The sequence below is a fragment of the Diplotaxodon limnothrissa genome, linkage group LG23 (genome assembly GCF_057381915.1).
Source record: "Diplotaxodon limnothrissa isolate DT_005_m linkage group LG23, D_limnothrissa_male_GT1.1, whole genome shotgun sequence".
Taxonomy (NCBI): Eukaryota; Metazoa; Chordata; class Actinopteri; order Cichliformes; family Cichlidae; genus Diplotaxodon; species Diplotaxodon limnothrissa.
In genome coordinates, this window is record NC_140617.1 from 10,345,116 (window position 1) to 10,359,606 (window position 14,491).

The following is a 14,491-nucleotide window of genomic DNA, read 5'->3' on the forward strand; positions in this document are numbered from 1 at the left end:
AGAGACGATCAGCTGATCATTGATCAGTTTCATGATTGAAGTAGCAACAGGAGAGAGAGGAGAGAGAATGAGAGAAGAGGCAGCTGTGCAGCGTAAAGACAGAATAACTCCAGTTTTGTGTCTTTTTCCATTCTAGCTGAAGTCCGGGACAAACTGCGTCTCTTCTCAGCTCAATACCAAACCCATAATATTTTCTCTGAATGAGGGACCATTCCATTTTTAAGGAGCTGTTGGCAACTCTACTAACTAACCTTATGAATAAAATAAAGTTCACTATCAGTAACATCATAGCAACCGAACAGCTGTATAAACTCGTCATGCTAGCTCACGCAGTATGAGGTATTGTAACTGACTGTAAAAAGTCAGCACAACGAAAATAAACTCCACCTAAACTTGGTTTATATCTGACCCAGATAGACTGCAGGTCATAACTTCTTACCTGAAGTTCAGTTCACCTGACACTCGGACTGGTGGCCGCCTCGGGTCTCTCCTCCTGCCTCCCCTTCCCTCATCCACCTGCTGGCCTCTGTGGAAGCCCCGCCATAGCCACCACCAAACCACTGAGTTATTTTTACACATCGACCTGCATCTTATAACTCATAACTCTTATGTTAGCTGCCCTCAGTAGCATACTGTCTGAAATATTCGATGGTTGCAAAAATTCTTTAAGTGTTATTTTTTCCCTTGGTATTCTAATTTCACCGAAGTTTACTAAACTCAACAAACTTAATATTACTTACCGGGACATTTATTCTGTCCTCATTTTCTTTCACCGAAAAATTGTTTCCTGCAGTGTTGTCCTTCGTGCTTGGCTCTCCTACCTTTGCTAACGTGATGCGCATAGCGCAGAAGCCGATGCTGCATTCACGTACACTCGGATATCTGAGCTTCACCGTGAAAACATAATCGTACATTTGATATTTGATTGAATTTTATTGTTTTACCTTTGGGGTGGCACCTGGGGTGGCCAGTCTGGTTGGGGGGGGTGGCCTGTGCCCCCCCAGGCCACCCCGCTGGACACGCCATTGATGTCAGGATTGATTTAGGAACAGCACAAACAGTTTATGTGCATTTCATTTGTAATTTAATGGGGGTATGTGTACCCTGGCAATGGCTGGGTTATTGTCTTTTATTTATTATTTATTTTTATTTTCAGTGTTTATAATTTCCTGTTGTTCTGCTGTTACCTTCAGCGGATTTTTGTTTTTTTTAAAAGCTTGGAAAATAAACAGTAAACGTTTTCATTTGGTTTTATTTTGAAAGGTGTGACCGGAAGGGGTGAGGGTCTGTTTTTTAGTCCAGAGCCGCGGAGCCACCTGTCAGTGAGCTACACGCACAGAGCCAAGCTTTATCGAATCTGTGAGCATGGGGCCAACAGGTGAGTGACGGCGGGGAGTCTGTCGCCTGACCGCGGCGTTTTCAGGTGAAATGAGCGGCTGTCTGCGCGTGCCTCCTCCCGGGTCCTCTCTGAGCTCCAGCTGCGGACTCTGAGGCAGCTAGCAGCAGCTTAGCTAGCCGCTAGCAGCTGAGCTCGGTAATAAAAGCTCAACTGGAGAAGAAAAGGTGTCCATATTTGTTCGAGAGCAGAATAAAGGAGCCGGTAGGCCAGTGTGTCCAGGTGTTCTGCACGTTTCTGTAGCATGTGAGCTAACCGGGCTGCTTATTCATGGAGCTAGCTATGAACTACCTGCCTGTGGGGCAGCATGTTCTTTAACGGGGAAGCGCGATTTTACTCGCAGACACACAACACGGGTTAACTTCCACAGATCAGAGACAAACTCCGCCGGACTTCATTCAAAAATCCGCCAATTTAACGTTAGCGCTGTTCTCTACCACACGTGTAACTTCCTAAAACAAAAGTAAACACCTCTTCTAAACCTTCATCGCCTAATAATGATTCCGGCAAAGCGCTGAATGCCAAACATGACGTATTCCATCATGGGAGGTGTTAAAGCTGATCGCCTTTTATACGTTTTTATTAGGTATTAATTAAATGGTGTGAGAAGCAGACCTGTTGTTATCCCTTTATGTTCTGCTCTCTGACACGCAGCAGACGATGTCTCTCTGCAACTGCAGCGTGAAAAAAGTGAGCCTTTAATCGTTTTTAGCCAGATTTAGTTGGATGATCATTTATATTTCATGGAAACTCTAGGATATTATGTAAATATATAAGGCTATGATTACTGTTATTATTTCAGTATAACTGGCCTTTTATATCAATTTAGAATGGCCCATTCTTCAGTTGGGAGTTTACAAAGGGGAAAACAAATAAATCCACACAACCAACACCATCAGTAATAATAATCTATAATAATGTTGCTTGGCTCTGTTAACAGATACGTGGCACAGATCTGTAGAGTACAGACTGCTTTGTCCTCTTATAGCTTTGATGTTTTCTCACTTTCTGTGCTTTAATCAATATCCGGATCATTGGCATTACTCTTCAGCATCTGGTTTAATGAAGTTCAGCTCTGAAGCAAGCTGGACTTTTTCAGACAATAAGACGGCCATGAAATTAATAGATCCTAATCAATATTCTAAATTTCTATATTGGATTAGATTTACAGCAGTATGGATGCCTCGTCTCCTCCAGCGGCTCCTCCAGCTTCTAAAAGCTGGAGCACTCATCACTGAACGACTTTGTGCAGGAGGAAAAGGGTGCTGTCGGTCCTGCTGTCTGTGACGTCGGCTCACGCTGTAACAGGATAACAGTGATTTGAGTCTGAATTCAGCAGCAGCCCGCCTGGCAGACACTTTAAAACTTGTGTCGTCATTGATGTTGTTCTAATCTTCATATAAAAAGCTGCATCTTAGTTTTTCACCTGTGGGATTGAAAGTGGTGTCGAGGTAGACAGGTAGACAAACCTGTTATAAGCCTGCTGCTCAGCTCCCAGCTCCCAACGGCATGTTCAGCGCTAAAGACACGTACCTTCCTCTTCTCCATCCTCTTCCTCTGCTGTGATGTCCTCACCTGTCTCCTCCTCAGGTGAGGTGGTGTTTGGCAGCCCGGTGCCGGTCTGCCCTGAGAACCGGTTGCGATGGGATCTGAACCCCGAGCAGATCCAGCAGCTCTCCGAGGAGCTCATTGCCAACACCAAGAAGGTGTACGACTGCATCGGAGCCCTTGACCTTGACAACGTCACCTTTGAGAACACGCTGAAGGCGCTCGCCAACGTGGAGGTCGAGTACACCGGTGAGCGCTTCCCTGACCCTGAAGACTGACTTTTTCATAATAATAATAATAAATAATATTGGTAACAGCTTTACTTTATAACACTGTTCAAAGACACAATTACAACCTGCTTCAGAGTTTGGATATTTAAAAAAAAAACACCACATTAAAGACACACACACACACACACACACACACACACACACACACACAGTTAGGTCCATAGGTTTCAGTGTCCATGTTGCAAGTACATCAGATTTTAAATCAGATTGTCAGGATGTAACTGAAGTGCCGACTCTCAGCTTTCACGTTTAAAGTCGACGTGATTTAAGAAATAAGTGCTTCAAGTTTTTAAAACATGTTCAGCCCCATCTTCTGTCAGTAAAGGAGATTACATCACTGGGTTGGTTGGTTGCGACTAATTGAGTTTCATTAGTTTATGTTAGCTCATGAGTGAGCCTCTGAAAATAAATGAGAAAAAAGTAAAGATAATTCCTGAATAGCTGGTGCAGATTGTCATCTTTTGTTCTTTAATGTAGCGCTGCACTGAGGCAGAATTACAGGAACAGCGTCCCCGTGCAAAAACGTATTGAGTGATGACGTAATGAGTGAACATGTCAGAACGTTTGAGCTGAGCACGGAGCAAGCGAGAGGCCTGAGAAACTGAAGGTTTCTCCATGTGAGGGTCAAAGTTCAGATTCTGGTCAGAAGTAACTTCCTGTCAGTCAGCTGACTGGACGAGCACCGATATCTGATCAGATATCACTGACAGCTGTTCATCATCATCACCCCGGCAGTGAGCATGGAGGCTTCACACTAACACACCTGCAGCTTCTCTGGACGTTTGGATTCTTTTTGGTCTGAAATGTTTTTGGACTCTTAAAACCTGCAGCAGGAAATGATGATCTGTAGATTTGTTATATCAAGTACTCACGCGGTACTGCCTTTTCTCAGTATTATAACCAGAGAAGGAGCAGAGCTCTGTGATGATGCATGCTCATAACTGTAATCTGTAACTGTAATTTTTTTTTTAAGCATTTTGTGAACACAGATTCTAGTTTTAGTTTTATGAAGTATAATAACTGTGAGGACGTAGTTACTACGTTCTGCTGGAATTTGAGCTTGATGAAGATGGGCTGTGTTTAATGTACGCTTTCTTTTCCAGATCTAACTTTGTTACACGACATTATAACATAAAACCAAAGAAAAAAAAACATTTTTGAAATAAATACAAGTAACATGGTCAGATCGGGGGATTTAGGCAAGTCTGCGGAGGTTTTCCATGCTCCGTGGGTACAGTTGTCCTTCCAGATGTTTCGGTGGTGAGATGGTGACCCTGAATGTAAAGGGATCGAGCGTGCTGCGTGGACCTCGTGGGCTGTTGGGTCTTTGTGAGCGCTCGCTGCAGTGAAGCTCTGTGTCAGCACAGTGGGGCTGTGATGGTAAAGACTCATCAGCAGTTTGCAGAGAAAGCAGCTGAACCAGCTGCTGCAACAATGGAGACTGAGGCTTTGTTCACAGGCAGCTGAAACCCAAAAACACCTCCAGCTCTGCAGGAGGAAGCGCACAAACAGCCATGCACGCCACTGAGGCTGAACACGGGCATCCATTGCGGCCTCCGCGTTTCTGATATCTGAGCAGACGCTCGAACCACTAACAGGATAAAACAAACTGCACCAAAGCCAAAGAGTAAAAGCGTGAGCTAGAAATGAGCTGAATAAGAGTTCCTTTAGGAATAAAAGAATAATTAAAGGTGGAATAAGAAGTAAAATCTCACTTTTACTTCAAATATTTGATCGTTTGGAGTTTGTCTTTGTTCTGCATGAACTCTGAAACAAAACCTCAGACGTCACTGTGGTTCAGTGGAAATGTCCAACATACTAATGTATAAATGACTGTGGTAAGTGCTCCTCGCTGTTAACTGCAGCCTGACAACAGCTGAAGACCAACCTCCATGTTTGATTCACATGTTTGAATCCAGGAAAGCATCTTTTTGTTCTTTTCTTTCAAGCATTGTTTTTCCTATCAATACTCATAAATCTGTCAAAAGTCTGCCTCATACATGGCCCTGCCCTTCCTCTGTCTCTTTGTTTGCCCCTGCCTTCTGCACCCCAGTTCAGAGGAACACATTGGACTTCCCGCAGCATGTGTCTCCCTGTAAGGAGGTGCGAGCAGCGAGCACAGATGCCGACAAACGCCTTTCCGAGTTTGACGTGGAGATGAGCATGAGGGAAGACGTCTACCAGAGGATCGTCGCTCTGGAGGTGAGATGATGTCACTTTGCAGTCAGTTTTCCAGGAGTCAGCCAATCAGGAGGAAGACAGCTTTTAGGGAGAGATTAGGGGAGGGGTATGAAGAGGGAGGTTGCAGAGGTGCTGCAATGGTTTTATTCTGTTACTGAAAAAGAATAAAGCCCATTTTTACACCCTGGAACCCTGCTGCTCTTTGAACGTCCTGTTGTGTTTGTGTCTGCAGAAGAAGATTGACCCTGAAAGCCTCACCGTGGAGTCCAAGCGGTACATGGAGCGACTGATCAAACTGGGGAAGAGGAATGGCCTCCACCTGCCCAAAGACACACAGGAGGTAGCTCCTTCCTTTTTTCTAACCTTTATTTAAAAGCTCTTGTGTACAATACCTCCTGCTGTGACCTTCAGATTACCACAGGCCTCAAATCCTCAAGTCTTGCCAAATTAGGGTCCTCGACCCCAAAAGTAGAGCTGAGAGAGAAAAACATCTCCTTACTTACTGCTGAGATGGTCAGGTGACTAATGCACCTGTTGTCCTGTGATTAATCAACCTATCAGGCTGCAGCAGGAAGTCTTTTTTTTTTCCTTAATTGGTTGCGTGTGTTAAACATGTGACCAACCATCAGTAAAGCCGCCGCACCTGAAGGAGAAGTGTTACAGGCCAGCTTTCACCCGCACGCTGCTTCATGTGTAACATGGGTGTGTCTCTGCCACTGTAGAGGTATCCTCGGGTGTCACCCTAACCCAGTAACGAGCAGTGTAATCAGTCTCCTGCATGCAGTTCTGCAGCTGGTGGTCCCGGTTCCTGAGTGTGCTGAGCCAGGAAGAGAGCTTCAGGATACTTGATTGGTCCATGGACAGGCTAATGCCGGTGCCTTCGCTCATGATTTAAATGCTGAACTGTATGATGACGCACCCATTCAGAGCTGAAATGTGTTTTTAAGTTTAATGTAAGGTCTGACCTGACTTCTCTCTCTGCTGTCACAGGAGATCAAAACCATCAAGAAGAAGCTGAGCAACCTGTGCATCGACTTCAACAAGAACCTAAACGAAGACACCACCAGCCTGTCCTTCACCAGAGATGAGCTGGGTGAGTGGAGCTCCTTCAACATTTTAAAAGCCCTAAAAGCTGCTGTTTGTAGATCGCTGCACAGTCAAAGTGCCACTGAGGCCTGCTGGGTAATTTGCCATCCACCTGACCAATCAGAAAACACTTTGGTTAACCACAGCTCGGTTTTTACTGCAGCAGCTCAGTGGTGGATGATCCTGGTCTCTAAATGTAGGTAGGAAGGAGACCTCTCACCTGCTCTCACTCACGCCTGCCCCAAAAGCGGATATGAGCTATCAAAGTTTACCCAGAATGCACCAGCGCCGGTGGTGTGATGCTCACGCTGCTCAGAGGAAAAGTAGATGTAGCCTCAGTGATCCGGGAGTGGGTGGTGCATTGTTTATTGTCGATGATAGAGAAGCACATTTAATTCATCACATTTAAACAGTCAAACTGTTTCAGGCGGCCTCCCCGAAGACTTCCTGAGCTCTCTGGAGAAGGACGGCGACAAGCTGAAAGTCACGCTGAAGTATCCTCATTACTTCCCCACCATGAAGAAATGCTTTGTCCCAGAAACCCGCCAGAAGCTGGAGGAGGCCTTCAACTCCCGCTGCAAGGAGGTGAGAGCAGAGGACCTCCAGAAAACATTTAAGACAGACTCGCAGAGCTGTCCTCCTTAATTTACACACAGGGCGAGCTGTAACTTCAGGCAGAGGAGAAAAATGATTTATTATTTTGTGTATTGGCTTTATTTCCAGTAAACTGAAGGAAAAACAATCATTTATTATTTTTGCCCTGTCCACAGGAAAACTGTTATTGATTTTGGTTGATGTGTGAGGTCTGCTGAAGAGCAGATGTCAGTCAGGAGTCGGACGAGCTGTGGGGTGGGGGTGAAACTTGGCAATGTCATCCACAAACAGTTTGGTCTTAATGGATCTCGTGCTGGTTTGCAGGAGAACTCGGCGATCCTGAAGGAGCTAGTGGAGCTCCGGGCTCAGAAGTGCGCTCTGCTTGGCTTCACCACGCACGCCGACTTCATCCTGGAGATGAACATGGCCAAGTCTGGGAAGAAGGTGGCCAGCTTCCTGGGTGAGTCCTGAGAGCCCAGCTGCAGCCTCAGAGCTGCTGTTGGTGATGATGGTGGCAATTACCTGCTGGGAGATTTTATTCTTGCTGAAATAAACGAGATGGTGTTGTGAAGTGTAGTTTTCACACCGCGGTGATGTCCGGTTTTTCTCTGTTGTCTCTCAGAGGACCTCGCCCGGAAGCTGAAGCCGCTGGGTGAGGAAGAGCGAGCGGTTATCCTCAAGCTGAAGGAGAAGGAGTGTCAGAAGAGAGGCCTGCCTTTCAACGGGGAGCTGCATGCCTGGGACACGCGCTACTACATGACCCAGGTAAGAGCACAAAGGATGGTAGGTAATGGTGTACTGCAGTCCCACTGATGCTCTGTAAGGAGCTAAAAGACTGACATCCACAGTAGGGCTGCTCAATTAATCGAATTTTAATCACGATTACGATCTGGGCTTTCAACGATCATTAAAAATGACTGAGCCGATTATTAGCCCCTCCCTCGTTTATCCGCGACACCTTAAAGGCCAGTCCGTGAAAATATTGTCGGGCATAAACCGGTCCGTGGCGCTGATTAAGAGGACCCGAGGGAAGCTCGGAAAGCTAAGCAGAAGTTATTTGGAGAGGAGAGAGTGACTGCTGTTGGTTGAAAAGAGAGGTTAAAAAAAAAAAAACTTCAGTGGTGTTGCACACTATTTTATATTATTTTTTAAAGTCATTGAAGCCGGTCAGAGCAGCACACTCCGTTTTGTGTAACTATTTTTAAATCCCTGTAGAACCTGAACCGTGTAAGCTAGCGCAATAATTTTTTTTGCATATGAAACCGGAGGAGTTGTACTTACATCTGATGCCATCAGCTTGTCCTCGGTCACGGTTTCCTTCCACATAAAGCTTTGCAAAAATTGCATAAAAAGCGCTTGCAGGAACAAAAACATAATATTCCAGAAACACGCTTTGCCGATCCGATCAGCTGTTCATAACACTTCCCACAGTGAATCAGACGTCAGCACGAACTATCACATGTCGGCCATTTCCTCCCCGAAACCGGAAGTGACGTCATTTTCGCGGAAATGTAGTTTTTTACTTGTAGGCCTTAAAAGCCTATACTGGTCATGTTTGACTTTTCTGAATAGTTTCTGGGATGCTTAGAACTCGAATTGCACTGCTGGAAATCGTTTATTTTGATGCACCTTCTGTTTTCTTTGCAAATTTGCATCATAGGATTGTTTTTTTGTTTTTCCTGCAGTGTATATAAAAATTGGTGTATCTCCAAAATAAAACTATGAAGACACTCAAAATAAATTTCCTGTTGTTGTAAACTATTTTTTGCAACTTTTTTGTATTTAAAGTTTTGAGGGATAAACCTCTTAAATTTCTCCAAGTAGAAATATATGTAAAAAAACAAAACCGATTTTCAATTTTTTTGTAGTTTATTGCAACTTTTTTGCAATTTATGTAGTTACTATGGACATAATGCATACATATTATTAAAATATGGGCTATAACAGTTGTATAGCAACTTGAAATGCTCCCACAAATGGCACTACAACATGTAAAAAAATAATATAAGCTCTGGCGGACTTGGTTCTATGGTAGGTCTTAAAGGGTTAAATAAATATCGTCAAATAATCGAGATCTCAATTTCAGTGAAAATAATCGTGATTATCATTTTTGCCATAATCGAGCAGCCCTAATCCACAGAGCTTTAGACTCACGTTAGGTCTGTCCAAGTTTAACAAGGAAGCAGAGGAACTGAGGCCATTTGATAAGTCGTATTTCTGTTTATCTCCTCCTCTTCCTCTCCTGTCAGGTGGAGGAGACTCAATATGCCGTGGATCAAAACCTGTTGAAGGAGTACTTTCCGATGGAGGTGGTGACTCAGGGTCTGCTGGACATCTACCAGGAGCTGCTGGGTCTGTCCTTCGAGCTGGTGGACGGAGCTGCCACCTGGCATCCTGATGTCACTCTGTACTGCGTGAAGGACCGTGTCACTGGTCAGGTGGTCGGGCAGTTCTACCTGGACCTCTATCCGCGGTATGAAACTTTGCATCCTGGGTAATGAAGTTATCCTGAAACACACGCAGAGATTCATCAGGACAACCAAAACAGGAAATTTTCTTCAGGAGCTGCTCGGCAAATGTTTTAGTGGCACCATGATGCTGGACATTAGACAGAACAGGCTAAATACGCGGCTCCTGGGGTTTGGAGGTCCATGTTCTAGATCAGCCTCAGATATTTTCACGGTAATATGTTTAGAATAAAGAGTCTAAACTAAAGAAGGTACATGTGTGGCTTCTGTGGCACTCTGGTTGGAGTTTTGGGCGCGCTGCAGGTGTGTAGGCTTTGGAGTGTTTGCTGTAAATTCAGGTGTCCTGATTTTGACGGGCAGCGTGAAAACAGAGGGAAGTGGATGGTAGCCAGGTGAAACGGCGAGCTGCTGTTACAGAGAGTTGAGCTGAATTTTAACCCTCTGGGGTCGACAGACGCACATCCAAATTACACGACTAACTTAAGACAACACAGCAACAAGATCCATTTCTACTTGTGTCTAAAGTGCAGACTTCAAACTACTTACCAGTTTTCAAATTGTGTTGATAGGCCACCTAAAACCTGAGTTATGATAAAAAAATACACGCGGTGGAGTTTTTTCTGAATAAACCATGGTATGTTCTAAGGACAGCGCTAACAAGCACTGTCCGAGTAAAAAAGAAAGGAAAAATCACCCCTTCCCTATTGGTGTTAAAGTTTACCATGTTGACCAATCAAAAGCATTATATAGCAGCATGTGGCATTTGGTTGTTTAGGATGAGGTGGAAGTTTTAGGTGTGACGCTGGCGAGAGAGAGAGCGAGTTTTGAGATGTGAGAGACTTGTGATGTTTAGCGTGTTTGGAGTCTGTAGTTAGTGTGTTGTCTTGTGTAGTTAGTGTGTAGTGTAGTCGTTGTTTTGTTTTGTTTTGTATGTCCGAACAATGCTGAATGTCACAGTTTCTTCCAAAAAGCCACGAAAGGCAAATTGCAGTGTTAACACTGTCACCAGCTGGAAAACAGGTGATACACCTCATGTTGTCAGACCTGCAGCGTTTAGGCCTGTGGTGTTCTCCTCTGTCTTATAGTGGACAGAAACAAGTTTTTGGAGTGGCACAAATGATTGTTCTGTAAATAGTTTGAAATGGTTATATAAAAAACGCCTTGGCTGCATTTTTAGGTAAATAGCCACATATAACTTTGTTTGCAAAACTTTTAGTTTTTAAAATGTACTATTTCTATTTGCATTTCAAGTTATGAAAAGGATTCGTTAAACATGTTTGTGGTTGTTACAGTAAAAAATCTTTTAAAAAATACTATTTTTCTACTCGGATTTTGTTTTTTTGTTTTGTTTTTTTTGTCTGAATTTAGATCAATTGTGTTACAGTACAGTACAGACATACAGTATGTCAAAATGAAAAAATAACTATAAATTCAGACATATGAGATTGTGCTGAAGAGAATGATACCAAACAAGGCGAGCTAAATGGTTTTTAAAGGTGAAATGTAGAGGTAAAATAAAAGTAGTCAAAAATGGCCAATTGTATCCTGGACCCCAGAGGGTTAACTTGGCACTGTGCTTCCTGTTCCGTGCAGTGAAGGGAAGTACGGCCACGCCGCCTGCTTCGGCCTGCAGCCAGGCTGTCTGCTGAGTGATGGCACGCGCCAGATGTCGGTGGCTGCAATGGTGGCCAACTTCAGCAAACCGACGGCGGATGCCCCGTCGCTCCTGCAGCACGACGAGGTGGAGACGTACTTCCATGAGTTTGGCCACGTCATGCACCAGCTGTGCGCTCAGGTTAGTTGATGTTCACCTGGGGCCAATAACGATGCCCAGGTTCTCGTGGTTGTGATGAATAGTTTCAGATAAACACTCTTTAATGTGGCACTAAATGATAAAATTATGTCATGGTGAACTTCCTCACTGCAGGCAGACTACGCCATGTTTAGCGGGACTCATGTGGAGCGGGACTTTGTGGAGGCTCCGTCTCAGATGTTGGAGAACTGGGTTTGGGAAAAGGAGCCTCTGCAAAGGATGTCCAAGCACTATAAGACCAGAAACCCGATCCCTGACGAGCTGCTTGACAAACTCATCAAGTCCCGCCTTGCTAACACCGGTACGTATTGCACAGGGCCCTCTGTTACACTGGAGACGGTTTGTCTGGTTAAATCTTGTCATTGGGAATTCAGCAGGGCTTATGTTTTTTTTGAAAATCTGGGACAGTTGGGAGAAGCTTTAATATGCTCACACAGCTTCACTGGACAGATCGGAATCAAATAAAATGAGCTTTGCTGCTAAACTGAGTCTTCTGATAATCACATTTCTACATGACATCACAACAAAAATAATCCAATTCATAATTAACACAGTAAATTATTTTTCAGCCAAAGTTTCAACTCCGCCTCTCCTCAGTCTCTCCAGCAGAGAGCATCATTACGCAAAGCACTGGTGTACGGCTTAGTTCCACCAGCTGACAGCTCGCATGTGGAAGCAGGGACGTGCTTTGTGGATGTTTGGCTCATTAAACTTAATAAAGCCATCGAGAGCGCTCCAACTAGTAATGCAGTGTCTTTGTTTCTTTGGCTGAGACGCTCGACCACACGGCCGTAATCACCCTGATGACCTCTGACTCTCTGCAGGTCTCTTTAACTTGAGGCAGATCGTCCTGGCCAAAGTGGATCAGGCTCTGCACACCAGGAAAGGCCTGGACCCCGCAGAGGAGTACGGACGCCTCTGCCAGGATATCCTGGGAATACCTGCCTCACCTGGTATGTACTTCTGATTGGTCGTGGCAGGATGTGACACTAGCACACACGGATCTTTCACCTCCGTTTGTGTTTGTGCTTTTTTTGTGGTCACTTTTGTCTCTGGAGCGTCACTGCATTCCTCTTCTGGATCATTCTTGTCTCTTTATATCCACTGTGCTCTCTTTGGTTCACCTTCCACTATTAAAAACTTTGATATAACGAAACTCTCCATCTTCATTTACAGTCTGTGTAAAAGCAAATGAAGTGAACATGATGAAGACAAGTGTCCAAACTCCACCTTCACTGTTGCCTCTTTCTTCTTCTCTGGCCATTGACCTCTCCTTCCTATCCTGCAGGAACCAACATGCCGGCGACCTTTGGACACCTGGCGGGCGGGTACGATGCTCAGTACTACGGTTACCTGTGGAGCGAGGTGTTCTCCATGGACATGTTCTATGCCCGCTTCAAACAGGAGGGAATAATGAACCCAAAGGTCAGCAGCTCCAACGTTTACATTCAGATAGACAGGCAGGAGGTCAAAGGTCACTCTGCTAAACTACTACAAGATCAGCTTTGAGGTATAAATAAAGTTGAGCGGCTGAACATGTGACAGGAGGAGGTCCTGATTTATAGTTTGTCAATGAACAGCCTTCAAATAATCAATAAAATAACAACAAAATGTTAATGAAACACAAACTCTACACAAAAAAATCAACAGTTTACAAAACACTGCAGAACAGTCTGAAACTGCACAAAGTCAAACCTTCAGATATAGTTATTTTAAATAAATATGGAAGATGATAAAAAGCAGTGTGTCAGAACATCTGTCATTAAAAAAAACGTAAATGTTTATTAAACAAATGAAGTGAAAAGTGTGACATTTAGGGCATTTACAGCAAAATGTATACAAGCAGAAATATTAATAAACAGTGTTAAACTGTGTGATCACATAAAAAACTGATAATCTTGGGATCCTTTAACTTCATGTAGTTCAGAACTACAATTCTCATTTAAAATGTGTTTGGAAAAAAAAAAGTGAAAAACAGCACAGCTCTGTTTGAACAGTCTGTATCTCTGATGGAGCACACCTGTCCAGGTGCACTCGTTACCATGGTGATTAGATAAGCAGAGACTTTAATGATCCCCGCAGAGGAAACGAGGCCTCACAGCAACTGAGTGACTGTGAGGAGGAGGAGGAGGTCTGGAGGCTACGGTGGCCCAAAAGTACCAAAACAGAGACGGAGATGTGTTTTCAGGGCCGCAATGAAAAGCATCAGGATTTATTAATTACAGTAAAAGAGTAAAAACACTTTCTCAAGTTTTTGTATTAGAAGCTGACGGAGGTTCTCCAGATGTTTTAGCCCCTCTCCTCCTCCATAATTTAGTGTTTTAGTTTCTGGATAAAACAGTTGATCAGCTGATGTTACTGGTCATCCCTGAGCTGAGCCGATTTTCTTTATCCGTGTGACATGAACAGGTGTTGTCACCTGCCAAGTGAGGGTGATGTTTCCAAGTGACAGGATTTACCGTGCGGTGACTCAGAAATGCAGAGCTCACCTCGTATTTGACCATCTTTACTTCTCACAGTCTAAGGAAACTGAGCGAGGATGGTTTCAGGACTTTCCCTGAGGGTCATCTAACTCATTCCTAGTTTCTCTTCTCTGATTGGTCCCCCAGGTGGGTCTTGACTACAGGAAGTTCATCCTGCGGCCCGGCGGCTCAGAGGACGCCTCTGAGATGCTGAGGAAGTTCCTCGGGCGGGAACCCAAACAGGAAGCCTTCCTACTGAGCAAAGGACTAACGTTGGAGCTGGACGCCAGCACACCATGTCCCTGCTGACCAATCACAGCAGCTGGCTCCACCCCCTCCTCGTTCCCAGACGTGAAACATATAAAAGTACAGACTGAGATTTTCTAGAAAAAACTGTAAAATGTTCCAACATGGAGAAAAACCTGTGAATAAAACGATTCAAGGTGACTTGTGTTGTGTCTCAATACCTGACTGAGGGTGCTCACAGGAAGTTTCCTTCTGAGTGAGTTTTCTAAAATAAGAGTCTGCTTTTGGACATTTGGTTTCAGAGTCCACATTTTTGCCAAATGACATAAAAGAAAAACGTGGCAGATAAGAACCGATTGGTTAAAGTCGGCGTCTCCATCGCGTTTCTCCGGCGTTGGATGAAGCTT

The 14,491-nt window shown here is 44.4% G+C and overlaps 1 protein-coding gene across 1 annotated transcript; it reads left to right on the top strand.

The window, feature by feature from the left end:
* The first annotated feature begins 1,307 nt into the window (after positions 1 to 1,307).
* Positions 1,308 to 14,275, top strand: thop1 (thimet oligopeptidase 1). The gene is made up of 14 exons (XM_085347255.1): positions 1,308 to 1,378; positions 2,987 to 3,193; positions 5,288 to 5,436; positions 5,648 to 5,755; positions 6,406 to 6,508; positions 6,929 to 7,086; positions 7,420 to 7,555; positions 7,718 to 7,860; positions 9,345 to 9,568; positions 11,157 to 11,358; positions 11,491 to 11,677; positions 12,201 to 12,329; positions 12,665 to 12,801; positions 13,986 to 14,275. The coding sequence occupies exons 1-14, from the start codon at positions 1,366 to 1,368 to the stop codon at positions 14,145 to 14,147; spliced, it is 2,058 nt and encodes a 685-aa protein (XP_085203381.1). The 5' UTR covers positions 1,308 to 1,365; the 3' UTR covers positions 14,148 to 14,275.
* The last annotated feature ends 216 nt before the right edge of the window (positions 14,276 to 14,491 follow it).

Bases quoted from the DNA above. Each gene is read 5' to 3' on its own strand.
- thop1 (XM_085347255.1), top strand. The intron at 5,756-6,405 runs GTAGCTCCTTCC...CTGCTGTCACAG, and splicing joins TGCCCAAAGACACACAGGAG to GAGATCAAAACCATCAAGAA. The intron at 11,678-12,200 runs GTACGTATTGCA...GACTCTCTGCAG, and splicing joins GTCCCGCCTTGCTAACACCG to GTCTCTTTAACTTGAGGCAG.